The 14,313-nt window shown below is 42.8% G+C and overlaps 1 protein-coding gene across 3 annotated transcripts in view; it reads left to right on the top strand.

Annotated features, from left to right (window-relative positions):
- Window positions 1–14,313, top strand: part of TULP3 (TUB like protein 3) — a 74,607-nt gene that overhangs the window by 37,193 nt on the left and 23,101 nt on the right. For 2 of the 3 annotated variants that reach the window (XM_046013702.1, XM_046013703.1), the window contains 2 exons: window positions 9,220–9,379; window positions 10,050–10,226. In XM_046013702.1, the coding sequence (XP_045869658.1) occupies window positions 9,220–9,379; window positions 10,050–10,226 (337 nt within the window). The remainder of the gene's footprint in view (window positions 1–9,219; window positions 9,380–10,049; window positions 10,227–14,313) is intronic. The other variant, XM_046013704.1, reaches the window with a different exon arrangement.

Here is a 14,313-nt window from a genome sequence, read left to right as displayed (position 1 = left end):
TGCTGTGATCGTCATTGTTGGTCAGCTTAGAACCTCTACATCTCTTGCTTTCTTTTTTTTTTTTTTTTAAAGATTTTATTTATTTATGTGACAGACAGAGAGATCACAAGTAGGCAGAGAGGCAGAGAGAGAGAGGAGGAAGCAGGCTCCCTGCCGAGCAGAGAGCCCGATGCGGGGCTCGATCCCAGGACCCTGAGATCATGACCTGAGCTGAAGGCAGAGGCTTAATCCACTGAGCCACCCAGGCACCCCATCTCTTGCTCTCTTATTTGCAGTTTCATGTGCATGTTACCTAATTCAGGACGTTCTGTAGCTTGACTCTGTCTATGTAGGATCATCAACAACGTGTCTAGTCTCTGTAGGTGCCTAAACATATCTCTAAAGTTTTGTCTTATTTATGCTAATGTTGGAATGACTAATGGGACTTGTAGTGTAATAAGTTGCTTTAAAGGTGGGAGAGAGGTCTGTGCCTGGCGGGCAGGGAGGTACAGGGACACCCTCTGTAGGGCGAGGCTGTGGCAGGTTGGAATGCCATGCCTGCCCTAGGAAGGCTTTGTCCTCACGCTCATGTGTGGCCACCCCCACATGGCACCTTTGAAGTCTTTCATGATGATGGCGCTAATGTGGGGACTGTCACTGCGTTCCACTGCCACTCAAGTCACCAGCTGGTGGGGTCCAGCCTCCTCGCCTGCACCTAGAAGGAAAGTGTTGCTTACAGGTCTCCCCTGTGTGCAAGTCTGTGCCACCAGAGGACACCTCTGGCTTCTAGGTGGCTGTGATGGCCTCCATCGTCCTGTTCAGGTCCCTGGACCGCCTCATGTGTGTGTGGAGAGGAACAGCCGCTTAGGTGTGGCCCCAGCTGCCTAGCTCGGTTGGCTGAAAGGTCTAAGTAACAGTACCAGTGGCCATGGCCAGTCTGGAGCCCTCTGGAGCCCCCCGGCTGGGCATATGACAATCATAGCTTCTTCCCCTCACCCACCTTTCTGCAAGGGGCTCAGAGGAGTGGCCAGTGTTGGACAGGGACCTGTCCTCTGGGCCCTAGCTGCCCCAGGCTCTGCCTGCGTCCAGATGACACATACAGGTAAGGGCTTGCCTGTCCATGAGGCCCTGCAGAAATGCCCGCACAGTCTAGTATGCAAAGCCCACTCTTCATGCCAGGAGGACCAGGAGCCCCCACCAGCCTGGCACCTGCATCTTGGTGTGTGATGAAATCCACTTCCAGGCTTAGGGATCCCCAGGGTACTTGGGCTCCAAAGGCTGGAGACCCTGGCATGGGTGACCCGCCCCAGGGGAGCCTGGCCACAGTGTTTTTATAGATAGACTTCCTTGAAACCACTGCTGAGGGTAACATAGCAGCCATAGCCTCCCTCCTCCTGGCTTCCTTTAAAGAGACTGAGGGAGGGGTGCTTGGGTGGCTCAGTTGGTTGAGCATCCAACTCTTGATTTCAGTTAAGGTCATGAGCTCAGGGTTGTGAGATCGAGCCCCACATCAGGCTCCACGCTCAGCGGGGAGTCTGCTTGAGATTCTCTCTCTGCCTCTTCCCCTACTGCACTCTCTCTAAAAATAAATAAAATCTTTAAAAAGAGACTGAGGGACACTTTAAGCCAATCTAGTTTTTCATAGCCTTGCAGGAAAATGGCAACAAACTTCTCAGCAATTATAGGTCTCACCGTTCTCCACAGGATGGGCTGCCTGTAAGCAGAGAACCATCTAGCATTCTGCACACATTCTCTGTAAAGTCGTCAGGGGGAGGGTGTGAAATAAACAATCCTTTCTAACACTGGAAAAAAATAAAGGTGGCTCAGATATTTGGTAATTTTTATTCTTTTGAATGAGCGTGTTACGTGCAATATGTTTATGGTATACGTGTTGGGATTTTGTAGGCCTTTTTATGGCACAAAGTTTTAAAACTTATGTTTTTTTATAGGCAATAAAAGCATATGGTAAGGATTCCAATAATACTTAAAAGATATGTTATGAAAAGTCTCTCTTCCTCTCCTTGGCTTAGTTCTTTACTGGAGACTCACTAACTTTTTCCCCTGCCTAAGGTTTTATTTATTTATTTGTCAGAGAGAGAGAGCGAGCGAGTGAGCTAGAGAGAGAGAGAGCACAAGCAGGGGGAGTGGCAGGCAGAGAGAGAAGCAGGCTTCCCACTGAGCACGGAGCCCAACGTGGAACTCGATCCCCGAACCCTGAGATCATGACCTGAGCCAAAGGGAGATGCTTAACCGACTGAGCCACCTACGTGCTGCAGACTTTTTTCTTTCTTTTTTTTTTTTTTAAGGAAAGGAGTATAGGGCAGAGGAAGAGGGAGAGAGAGAATCTTAAGCAGGCTCCAGGCTCCATGCCCAGTGCAGAGCCCCATGTGGGGCTCGATCCCATGACCCTGAGATTATGACCTATGTGGAAATCAGGAGCCAGATACTTAACTGACTGAGCCACCCAGGCGCCCCCAGTGACTGTCACTAACGTCTGATGTACTCTTGAAGAGACAGTTAATGAATATACAGATATAAAATTTTATAGACATTTTTTTTAATTTAAAAAAATCCGGGGACCTGCCGTGTAAATGCAGGTATTAAATAGCCTGTGAGAATATGTGAGGGTCTGAAGCACCTTCTCTGGCCTAAGAAGGAGGTTGCTCAGCAGGGGTAAGGGACTTTCCACAAACGCCAGCTGAGCACTCAGATGGCCTGGAACAAAGGCAGCACTACAGGATGAACGAACGGTTGGGCTGGGAACCGGTAGATTGGTTCCCATCCTGACTCTGCCATTAATTAGCTGGGTGATTTTAAGTAAGATTCTTAAACTCTGTAGGTCCCACTATTTCATCTGTAAAGTGAGATCAGATTATAGAAAGTGAGAATCTGAGAGTGTGGAAATTAGAGCTAAGATGGAGATACACTGAGGAAGGCTAGGTTGCTGCACAGTCTGGGCCTCAGGCTGGTAGGATCTTGGTGGAAGTCTGTCCCTCAGTCCAGCGCATGCCACCCTACCCAAGACCATGGACTTCCATATCCATGACTGGCTTAATCTAGCAGTGACTGTCAGGGGAGGTGGGAGAGGCTGGGGAACGTTATTCTCCCCACCTCTGCCTGAAGCATACAGTAGATTAACCTCTTAGTGATGGGTCCGTAACATAGGAATCCTGTTTTGGGAATGTCCCCAGGTTGAGAGTCATTGGTCATGAACTTTGTAGGCTGAGAAGTGGTTTGCTAAAAGCAGCCAAAGTTCATAAGTCTCACAAGGATTGGTTGATACTAACCAATATCATAAGTGATGAATCTAAACCTGGGGATTAGTTTACTAATTTCTAATGAACTATATACCAGAATCAGCTGATCACCACAGTCCTATCAGATAAGTGTGTGGGAAGTTTACATTTAGAAAAGAGGCGTGATGAGTTTGAAATCAGAGTGAGTGCAGTTTGTAAAATGATATTTATAGTAAATATCATTGTGTGATCACATAATTAATTCATCGCTACTAAAGGGATACACCTGGCAACAAATGAGATCGGTGACTGTCTGGTTAGGCCACTCCCACACTTGGGTGGCCCTAGACACACAAGGTAACTCTTGCTCTAAGTTTTATCTTACCTTATTTCCACCAGACATTTCCCTTCTCTTAACTCACTCATCGTCCAGGTTTCAGTAGTACTGAGTAGGTTAGTTTCTTTCATATCTGTCTTTTTCCCCCGATACTATAATCTTAGGGTTTAACATTTAAAAAATCCTAGATTTACAGATAATTTACATAGGACTATTTTTGTCCTGTGTTTTTGTTCTAGGTTTTTGAACAGCTTTCCTGAGATCTAATTCACTGACTGTAAATATACACCCAGTTAAAGTGCACAAATGATTTTTAGACCTCGTATCAAATGGAACCACGTGGTCGTTTGTGTCCAGTTTCTTGACTTAGGAAGAGGTTTGTCCATGTTGTTGCCTCTGTCAGTACTTCCGGTCTCCTTATTGTTGAGTAACATTCCCAGTCGTGGCTACACCACATGTTGTTTATCCATTCATCAGTTGACCGACATTGGGGTTGTTTTCACTCTTTGGCTATTGCTGGTACTGCTGCTCTGAGCATTCATGTACAAGCTTCTCTGTGGACATGCTTTCATTTCTCTTGGCCGATATATCTACGTATAGGTACCCCAAAGCCTACGTAATATACCTCGGGTAATAGGAGTGGAGTTCCTGGGTCGTCTCGTAACATGTTAAGGAGCTGCCAGACTGTTTTCCAATATCCCTGAACCGTTGTACACATTCCCACCAGCGATGTCCTTGGCCTTGTTTCTATGCATCATTGTCAACGCTTATTATTATCGTCTGTCTTTGACTGTAGCTCTTTTAGTGGGTACAAAGTGGTATCTGACTGTGGTCTTGATTTGCATTTCCCTAATGACTAATGATGTGGAGCCTTAAAATGTACTTAGTGGCTCTTTGTATGTTCTCTTTGGAGGCATGGAGAAATGGAGAAAACCCATTTTTAGATTGGCTTATTGTCTTTTCATTGTTAAACTGTAAGTGTTCTTTATATAGTCTAGACCCAGGCTCCTTACCAGAAAGATTATTTGTAGGGGCGCCTGGGTGGTTCAGTCATTAAGCATCTGCCTTCGGCTTGGGTCATGATCCCAGGGTCCTGGGATCAAGCCCAGCATCGGGTTCTTTGCTCTGCGGGAAGCCTGCTTCTCCCTTTCCCACTCCCCTGCTTGTATTCCTTCTCTTGCTGTCTCTCTCTGTGTCAAATAAAAATATATACAAATATATATACATATATATATAATTTGTAAATATTTTCTTCAATTCTGTGGATTGTCTTTTTACTTTCTTGATGGTATCATTTTTAGCATAGAGTTTTAATTTATTTTTTCTTTTTGTCTCTTGCACTTTCGATGTCATATCTAAGAAACCATTGCTTCCCAGAGTTATAAAGACTTGCTTCTGTGTCATCTAAGAGTCTTCTGACTCTTCTAAGAGTCTTCCACTTCCTATGAGTTCTTTCGAGTTAACTTTTATATATGGTGTGAGGTTCCAACTTCAGTCTTCTGTGTGTGGATATCCAGTTGTCCCCACACCATTTATTGAGAAGATTCTCTCACTAGGTATATTTTGCTTTTATTTTTACTAGCTTCGTTAGGGTACTCATTTTTTTCGGGGCATGTCGACACCTTAGCTGGCTACAGGTCGTGAAGATTTTTAGACTCCTCCGGTGATGGGCCTTAGACCCAGATAACCATTAGGTGGAGAACGTTTGTGCCATCTGGTGGACAATGGATTAAAATACAACATACTCCTTTGGGGTCAGGTCGTACCTATTTGTACCTATCATTCTAAGAGAGGTGGTCATCGGTGTGTTGAATTGATATTTTAAAAAGCATGATTTAAAAATTTTTAGCCTTGTCTTCTTATGATCTCCCTTTGTGTGCCAGAAAGATTCGGTGTTTTTAGCCAAACTCTTAGACTGCTGGCAGCCACTCTGATCTTGCTGGTTCTATCTTGTGGTCAGCCAGGTCTATCCCACGAGCATCAGACTGTAACCTATCCATCAGCTCTAGGGAGTCTTTCTGGAAAACTGAGAATCAGTGATGTCAGGCTCTCATGAATTTGAGGCTTGCCTGCACTTTATTATTTTATAAAACGAAGCTCTTTGTTGGAATCCCTGCCCCCCCCATCTAATCTCCTTTATTTCCTCACTTATTTTGGAATTAGAATTCAGTATTTTGCTCCCAGGGAATGATAATAGGATTTGCCACCACATTCTGGGGAAGATGGATTCTTTGAGTTATTGTTCAGTTTCCGAGGGCATTGGGAAATTTAAAGGCTTATGTGCCACTTAAAAACAACCCTAAAAGCAACATATTTCTATTGCATTTAGGACATCAAACAGTCACCTGCGGCTCTCTTCCTGACAGCCCGTCCCCCTTCCTTTAACGTTGTTTATGCAGCCTCACTGACAGCTTTTTTAGGGAAGGTAAAATGTGAATGAAAGCGAATTGACAGGGTTGCATCTTAGCTCAGTTAACACCTCCCTTCTCCCTCATTCAAACTATGTAAGGATGATTAAAATGCTGAATCAAGGGACATGTTTCACCAAGATGGCAATTTGGTAGTTATTTTATGGTTTTTTTTTTCTTGTTTACAGACTTGGACAACAGCAGGATATATTTAGTGCTGTAATGCAGTCCTGTGGCCTTGGGTGTCACAGCTCAGATCTGTGGTTGGTTGGTTGTTGTTTTCCCTCAAGTTGTTGATCTAAATGAGTTTGATCGGTGTTGACATTGATAGAGAAAGGCTTTGCCAGATACAGTCACAGGATCACTGTGGCCAAGAGTCAGTCTGCCCTTTGCAGGTCTAAAAACTTGATTTTGTCAGTGAACCTAAGTGTAACCAGGTCCTAGCACAAACTCACGCTAGTCAAATTCACAATGATCAGTTATGAAACCAGACACTAATTTATTAATTTACAATGAGAACTCCAGCTTTTCCAGGATACATCCATCTCTGCTGGTCATGGTTCCCTGTTCCCGGAAATAGGATACCTAAGAAGTTAATTGACAATTAGAAGTCTGATTAGTAAGCAGGGAATCTGAGGAAATGAAATTAGTAGTCCTGAGGATATTTCATCAAGGCCACGAAGAAGTCTCATATAGTTTCCTGTCCACAAAGAGAGTAAGCTCTCCCAGTAAATAGAATTGCCTTCTAGATCCAGCATTTATGTTTTTGGACAGGTTGGATAAACTCTGCCAAATTCTTGTTCTTTGGCTTCCCTTTTCTGGACCAACACCCCTTCCCTCCCCTCCCCTCCCCTCTCCTCTTTTTTCTTCTCTTTCTTTCCCTCTCTTTCTTTCTCTCTTAGATGGAGGGAGGGAGTATGAGTGGGGAGAGGACAGAAGGAGAGAGAATCTTAAGCAGACACCCCCTCCCCAGCTGAACATGAAGCCTGATGCAGGGCTCCATCTCATGACCCTGAGATCATGGCCTGAGCTGAAATCAAGAGGTGGGCACTTAACTGCGGCACCCAGGCGACCCAAATGTCCCCCTGTCCACAGAACATTGTTCTTTATATACATAAACAAAATGGGTTAGCTGTGGCCTGTGTTTTTGCTTCTTCAGTTGTTGCCAGTTATGAGACTGTCGGAGGCTAGGTAACTGGCCACATCGAGCAGATGTGGTTCTCATGTCTCTGTGTTTCATATTTCCCATCTCTTCAGCATATCCCCTATGCAAAACTTCACAGTTGCTAGAAGAACCGTATCAGCAAGCTCTGCGGGGAGAAGCTCATTGTAACCAAATATGTATTTTGTGTTCCTGTCATGTTAAGGTCCATCTATTCATATTAATTCATGTGTTTCAAAATAATCTCAGAAACTTCAATTACTAGGGCATCTGGGTGGCTGCCTTAGGCTCTGGTCATGATCCAAGGGTCCTGGGATCCAGCCCCACATCGGGCTCCCCACTCTGTGGAGAAGCCTGCTTCTCCCTCTCCCACTCCCCCCACTTGTGTTCCCTCTCTCGCTGTGTCTCTGTCAAATAAATAAAATCTTAAAAAAAAAAAAGAAACTTCAATTATTCCTTCCCAGATTGCTCTAACCTTTATTCTTTCTTTCCCTTCCTTCCTTCCTTTCTTTCTCCCTCCCTCCCTCTCTCCCTTTCTTTCTTTTTTAGATTTTATTTATTTATTTGACAGAGAGAGAGACAGACAGTAAGACAGGGAACACCAGCAGGGGGAGTGGGAGAGGGAGAAGCAGGCTTCCCGCTGAGCAAGGAGCCTGATACCGGGCTGCATCCCAGGACTCTGAGCCAAAGTCAGATGCCTAATGACCGAGCCATGCAGGTGCCCCACCTTTATTCTTTCTTGACAGGATAGTCCATTTGGGCATATTATTAGCTCCCTAGTCTTTTTTCTTATTCACAAGGCTGGGCGAAGAATAGTTCTGTTTCTTCTATGTCCTCTGAATTTATCCATAAGCTTTTCACCAGCCCCATTGTGGAAAAATATATTTTCTTTCCTACTGATAGTCTCACCCCTTGGAGCGACTCTTCTTTCTAGTAGCACATTTTAAAAGCCGTATCAATGAAAAAAAGCAAATAGCCTTTTGCCTAAGGAACGATAAAGTAGGTTATAATATTTTTGATTTAGAATCATGGCTTAAATTTTTTAACTTGGGGCTTGGCATTTTCCTATTCTGAAATATCCCAGATCCATAATTAATTTTCGGGTATTATAAGCTCTATTTGCCAAAGCATAAAAATAATATATGTGCTAGTACCTTCCTTTTCATCTTGCTGGATCTTTTTTCATAGTCTCTCATGCTTTTTTTCCTGACTTTCTTTGCTACCATATTCTTGATGTCACTTTTAGCCCCAGCTCTGATTACTTTCTATTTGGAATGTTCCAACTGTAATTTTTTTCCCTTTTTATGCTTGGCCCAGATTTGTTAGATTTCTAATTATGTAAAAATGAGCAAGAAAGCAAAACTTACTGCTCTGTAGCTGATTAAAATAGAAAAATAATTTGAGGTTTAGAGGATAATACATTTTATTTTTTCTTTCAATTATAAAAGAAAGTTTAGAAAAAAACATAGAAAACTAGAAAAAGGGAGAAAAATCCATATTCTGCCACCCAAAGTAATCATCATTCATGTATTTATTCATCTTTTTTCCCTTATGCATAACTGTTCATGTATTTTAACTTGTGACCATGCTTGGATAATAATATTATTACTGTAAATATTTTATTTTATTTTTATTTTTAAGATTTTATTTATTTGAGAGAGAGAGAATGAGAAAGAGAGAGCATGGTAGGGGGAGAATCAAAGGGAACAGCAGACTCCCCACTGAGCAGGGAGCCCAATGTGGGACTCAGTCCTGGGTCTCCAGGATCATGACCCGAGCTGAAGGCAGTTGCTTAACCAACTGAGCTACTCAGGCACCGTACTATAAATGTTTTAAGTAAACTTGGATCATGAGCTCAGCTTGGCTAGAAATGCATTTGTATAATTTTAAATAGACCTTTAAAGGTGTTTGGTAAATATGTATTAAATGAAATGAGTGAATCCTTGTCCCTCTCCGTGCCTCAATTTTCCCATGTCTCAAGCAGGATAAGTTAGTTTATAAGAGGTTTGTGAGGATTAGTGAAAAACAATAAATATTCAAAGCAGCTAGGTCTTGTCGTAACTCTCCTAGCTATGGTATTATTTTTTTCCCCCCTAGAGAGCACTGCTGGAGAAGAAGCAGAGAAAAAAGCGCCTTGAGCCACTCATGGTACAGCCAAATCCAGAAGCAAGGCTTCGTCGATCAAAGCCAAGAGGTAGCGAGGAGCAAACTCCTTTGGTGGAACCTCATACCCCACAGAACGATGTCATCTTACATGGTGTGTGTTAGGCAGCATCTCTTCCCACTAGGGTACAGTTTTCATAAAGTTAGGAGAAGGCAGAAAGATTCTTAGATGGACCAGAGGGACAATATTAGCATCGTTACTAGGTACCTTCATAAATTTTCATAATCACGTTCTGGGTCTTAGAGTGAAAATAAAAGCAGTGGTTTAATTAGTGGAAGATACCCTGATGTTTGTACCTATCCTAGAGCTATTGTTTTCATTGCCAAATGGTTTAGTACAGAATGGTCTGTTTGAGGAAATCACAGTCTTGAATGGCATGGCATGGCATGGCAGAGTTAGCCATGACGCCAGGAGTAGTAGAGAGCACCCAGTCTTCCAATAACTAGGACTCAACGGACCACGTGAGGTGGTGAGCTGTTGACTTGAACAGGATCTGAACTTTGGTGGACCTACTTTGTTTTTCACAGTCTCAGTCTTTAGTTTCGAAAGCATGACATCAGGTACATTTTATTTAGTAACAGTCAGAACATGTTAATAAAATGAACACCAGTCTGAGTTACTCTATTAACAAATATCTACATGGATGTTAAGAAAAGAGAAGTGAAATGCTTGGATGGTTCTTAATTCTGATCACATACACCAAAACCACCCACCCAAATAACAGATAATACTTTCCTCTTTTCTCTTCTCTTTTGGACCCTAGGCATTGATGGTCCAGCTGCCTTCTTGAAGCCAGATGCTCAAGATTTGGAAACCAAACTTCATGTTCTCTCAGTAGGCTCCTCTGCTACCGAAGAGGATACTGAAGAAAGTGTTGATGGAGAAAGCACTTTGGAGACTGTGTCCAAGCCAGATCTCCAGGAGATTCTCCAAAAACATGGTAAGGATTGGTAATGAATGTAAGGCAGTTAATCATCTTAGCCATGTGTATCTTTTCCTTTCCTTGCTTTCACTGTTGGTTAACAATCTAGATGGTTCAAAATTGCTTGAAATGTGGCTTATGGCTTTACAGAGGTGACAATATTAGACATCTTTGACATCTGAGAATTTATTATTGTCAACCACAATAGTATTTACCCTGTTGCCTGAGAGAAATAAGAGAATTACATATAAATTATCAGAAGCACTATCTACTATATGTGATTATTTCTTTTTGACATCTTATTTTTAGTTCCCACTCCCTTCTTTTGACAAAGTTGCCACTCAGCACCCCTACTGGGCCTCCATTTCACAGATTTATTGATCTAGTGATGGCTGAAGAGGAATACAAATGGGATCAAACATACTTAAGCTAATACTTTTCTTACTAGCGCCTACTTTCTGCCAGTTGGAGTTACCACTTCCACAAATATTCCTGTACATCAGAGAGCTCTTGTGCTTTTCTTTCCTTCGTAGAAAAATGATTTTCTCGTGGGAAGAAATCAAGTGTCCCCTTTTTAGGTGAGAAGACTGAAACCTAGTCATGAATAAACATTTACTGGGTGCCTACTTAGTCATAGGTAGGCATGGTAGGCCTGGGATGTGTGAATCAGGAGGGTCTACCACAGAATGGTAGACCAGATGTACATTCAAACACATTCACATATTCATTCATTTAGGAGATATGTGTTGAGTATATACTAAATACTGGGCGTTGTTATAGGCACATAGGCTACAGCAGTAAACAAGGGTCCTGCCCTCCTGAAGTGTTTATTCTATTTGAGCCATCATGTACTTAAGTAAATAGCCAAGAGAGCATCGAGAGGGGTACCTAACCCAGAGCTGAAGGTTTGGAAAGCTTTCCAGGGAGAGTGATGTCTAAGCTACAGCCGGATACAGGAGGTGGAGCTGGCCAGTTCAGAATGGCTGGCCAGCGCAGTATGAGCGAATAAGGTGGGAAGAGAGAGAAGAGAGGTAAGCCTGGAGGGGTGAGTGGGTTCTGATTATATAGGCTAGGATAGGCCATATCAGGAACTTGGACTTTATTTGAAAAATAGCTGAAACCTATGAGGGAAATTGATCTGAGGAATATTCTCACCCAGTTTGGGCTTAATGGGAAAACTAAGAAAAATTATGCTGCATAAGGAATTATGCATAAGGAATTAATTGAAGGTGGGGGTGTGGCAAGTGTGGAAGCAGGAAAACTTATGGAGGAGGTGGTTTGGCTCGTGGCCTGACCTGGAGTTATAATGTAGTACATGCAAGAGTAAAAAGCAGGGAGAAATATAATTAAATTGCTGGGACAATGAGAAGGGACAAGAAAGCTGAGCTAGGAAGGATGTGTGGCCTCCTGTTTACTGGAACATCTGTCAAAGCAGCTGCAGACTGACATTTGAATGTCTCTTGTATGTCAGGCACTTGCCATACATTATCTCAATTAATTTAAAATTTATGGGACACCTGGCTGGCTCAGTTGGAAGAGCATTTGACTCTTGATCTTGGGATCATGAGTTTAAGCCCCACATATGGTACAGAGATTACTAAAAAAATAAATAAACTTAAATATTTATAACAGTACTTTGGGGCATTTGTACATATCAGTCTCTCCATTTACATATAAGAAAATTATATATATTACATTTGTAATTATATGTAGCCTCTCAGACAGGCTAGGTAATTTGTCCATGGTCACATTGCTGGTAAGGTGACACACTTGGGTTGAAGAATGAACACGTGCAAAGGTATTGGGTATAAAATCATGAGACGTCATGAAAACCAGGACAGATGGCAGGAGCACAGGGTGTGGCAGCAGCCGTGGTAAAGGGAGTCAGAACATAGCTCTGAAACCCGGGTTCTTACTGGGTTCTGAATCTCAACTCTGCCACATCTGGCTGGGAAAGGGGGAACACAGCTTTCCTTTCCTCTGCCTCTGTTTCCCTGTCTGTAATAGGAATGTGATTGTGGCATTTCCCTATTATTTTACTACCACTATTGTTACGACAAAAGAAAGTGAATGATGTGGAGGAGTCAGAGCAAAGACAACCTTCATTTAATCAGAAGCTAAGTTACCCCAAGTCATCTAGCAAAGTAGTGGCAAACCGAGATTTTCTGATTCTTAGTCTAGTTCTTTATCCCTTACTGTAAATACCGAGTTCTCCCCTTCCACCGTGCCCTATGAAGTGATGGCTATGGTTTTTTTCTGAGAACTGGCCTTTCTGAGAAACCAGGTTGTTTAATGCCTTTTTACATCTCAACAAGTTGCATCTTGACCATAAAACACATTAAGCACTTTTTAAAAAAAAAGATTTTATTTTTTTGGAGAGAGAGAGAACGCAAGTAAACACGAGCAGGGGGAAGTCTAGAGGGAGAGGCAGACTCCCCACTGAGCAGGGAGCCTGATGCAGGCCTCAATCCCAGGATTCTGGGATCATGACCTGAGCTGAAGGCAGGCACTTAATTGAGGCACCCCATTAAGCACTTCCTTGACTAAGATCTAGGATGTGTCAGTTTGGCAGATTATATCCCTTAAGTGGGTCCACTTTGTTTTTTCTACAAGTTTGGGAGAAATCTTTGAACTCCATCGTAAAACATATATTCATATAAGCTGAGTTTTTGGCATAAAAATGGCATTTGCAAACATAGTACTAAGTGAAAATATCCATGATTGTGAGGTTTTATGCCTTTTTGCTACAAAAGAAAACAAGGTTAACATTTTAGAAAACAAAGAAAATATGTCCTTCACAAACCAAAGAATTTTTTAAATAGTAGATTTATTGGCGTATAATCAACATACCATACTATTCACCCATTTAAAGTGAACAGTGAGTGTAGGGGGGGAGGATGGCAACAGAGTAGGAGGACCCTGGATTTACCTCATCCCACGAATACAACTAGATAACTATCAAATCACCCTGATACCCCAGAAGTTGATCTGAAGACTGGCAGAACATATTCCACAACTAAAGGTAGAGAAAAGGTCACAAATGAAGAAGGTAGAAATGTGGAGACATGGTTTGGGGGAGAAATGGGTCCTGGCTGCTGTGGTGAGGAGGGAGCTGCACTCATGGAGAAGGACAAGAGACAGATTAACACACAGGGAAGCGCAGGGGAAAACAAATCCCCATAGCAGTTGGTTTGGAAAGCAAGAGGTGCTGAATTTCATGAGTTCCTGCAACCAGCAAGGCTTAAAGTCGTCTGGAGTTCTAAAGGTCAGTGGGCTTGGTTCAGGGAGAGCCTGGAGGGCACTGTGCTGCTCTTGGAGGAAAGACAGGCAAACAACCCATGGACATACAGAGTGGAAACAGCAATCTGAAGAGTGCCAGAGCACACAACGAGGAAGTTAGTTGTTCATCTTGGAGCATTTCCCAGAGAGACAGCGTTGGTGGGACACCCCTTCAGGAACAGAGATACTGGCAGGCACCATTTCCCTCCTCTGCCCCTTAGTATAAGCACCACAGCCACCTGTGGGAACCAGTGTAGCACTGATACTTGCTACCTAACTTGCTTACACCAAGCCCTGCCTACCCTCACTGGGATGGGCCTACCCCTTCCCAGTCATGCATGCCTCAGTCCCTTCAGAGGCTGGTGCCCTCCCCCAGAAGACCAGGGCAATACTTACATCAGACAAAATAGACTTTAAAACAAATATTGTAACAAGAGACAGAGAAGGACACTATATAATCATAAAGGGGACAATCCAACAAGATGATACAACAATTCTAAATATTTATGCTCCCAACCTGGGAGCACCCAAATACATAAAACGTTAAAAGCAAACATAAAAGAACTAATTTAAAATAATACAATAATGGTAGGGAACTTTAACACCCTACTACATCAATGGACAGATCATCCAAACACAAAATCAAGAAGGAAACAGTGGCTTGAATGAGACCGTGGACCAGATGGATTTAACAGATAAAATTCGGAATATTCCATCCTAAAACAGCAGAATACACATTCTTTTCAAATACACATGGAACAGTCTCCAGACTAGATCACATATTAGGCCACAAAACAAGCCTCAACAAATTCATAAAAATCAAAGT

Source organism: Meles meles, chromosome 7, assembly GCF_922984935.1.
Source record: "Meles meles chromosome 7, mMelMel3.1 paternal haplotype, whole genome shotgun sequence".
NCBI classification, from domain to species: Eukaryota; Metazoa; Chordata; class Mammalia; order Carnivora; family Mustelidae; genus Meles; species Meles meles.
This window is presented reverse-complemented; position numbering and strand designations above follow the sequence as displayed.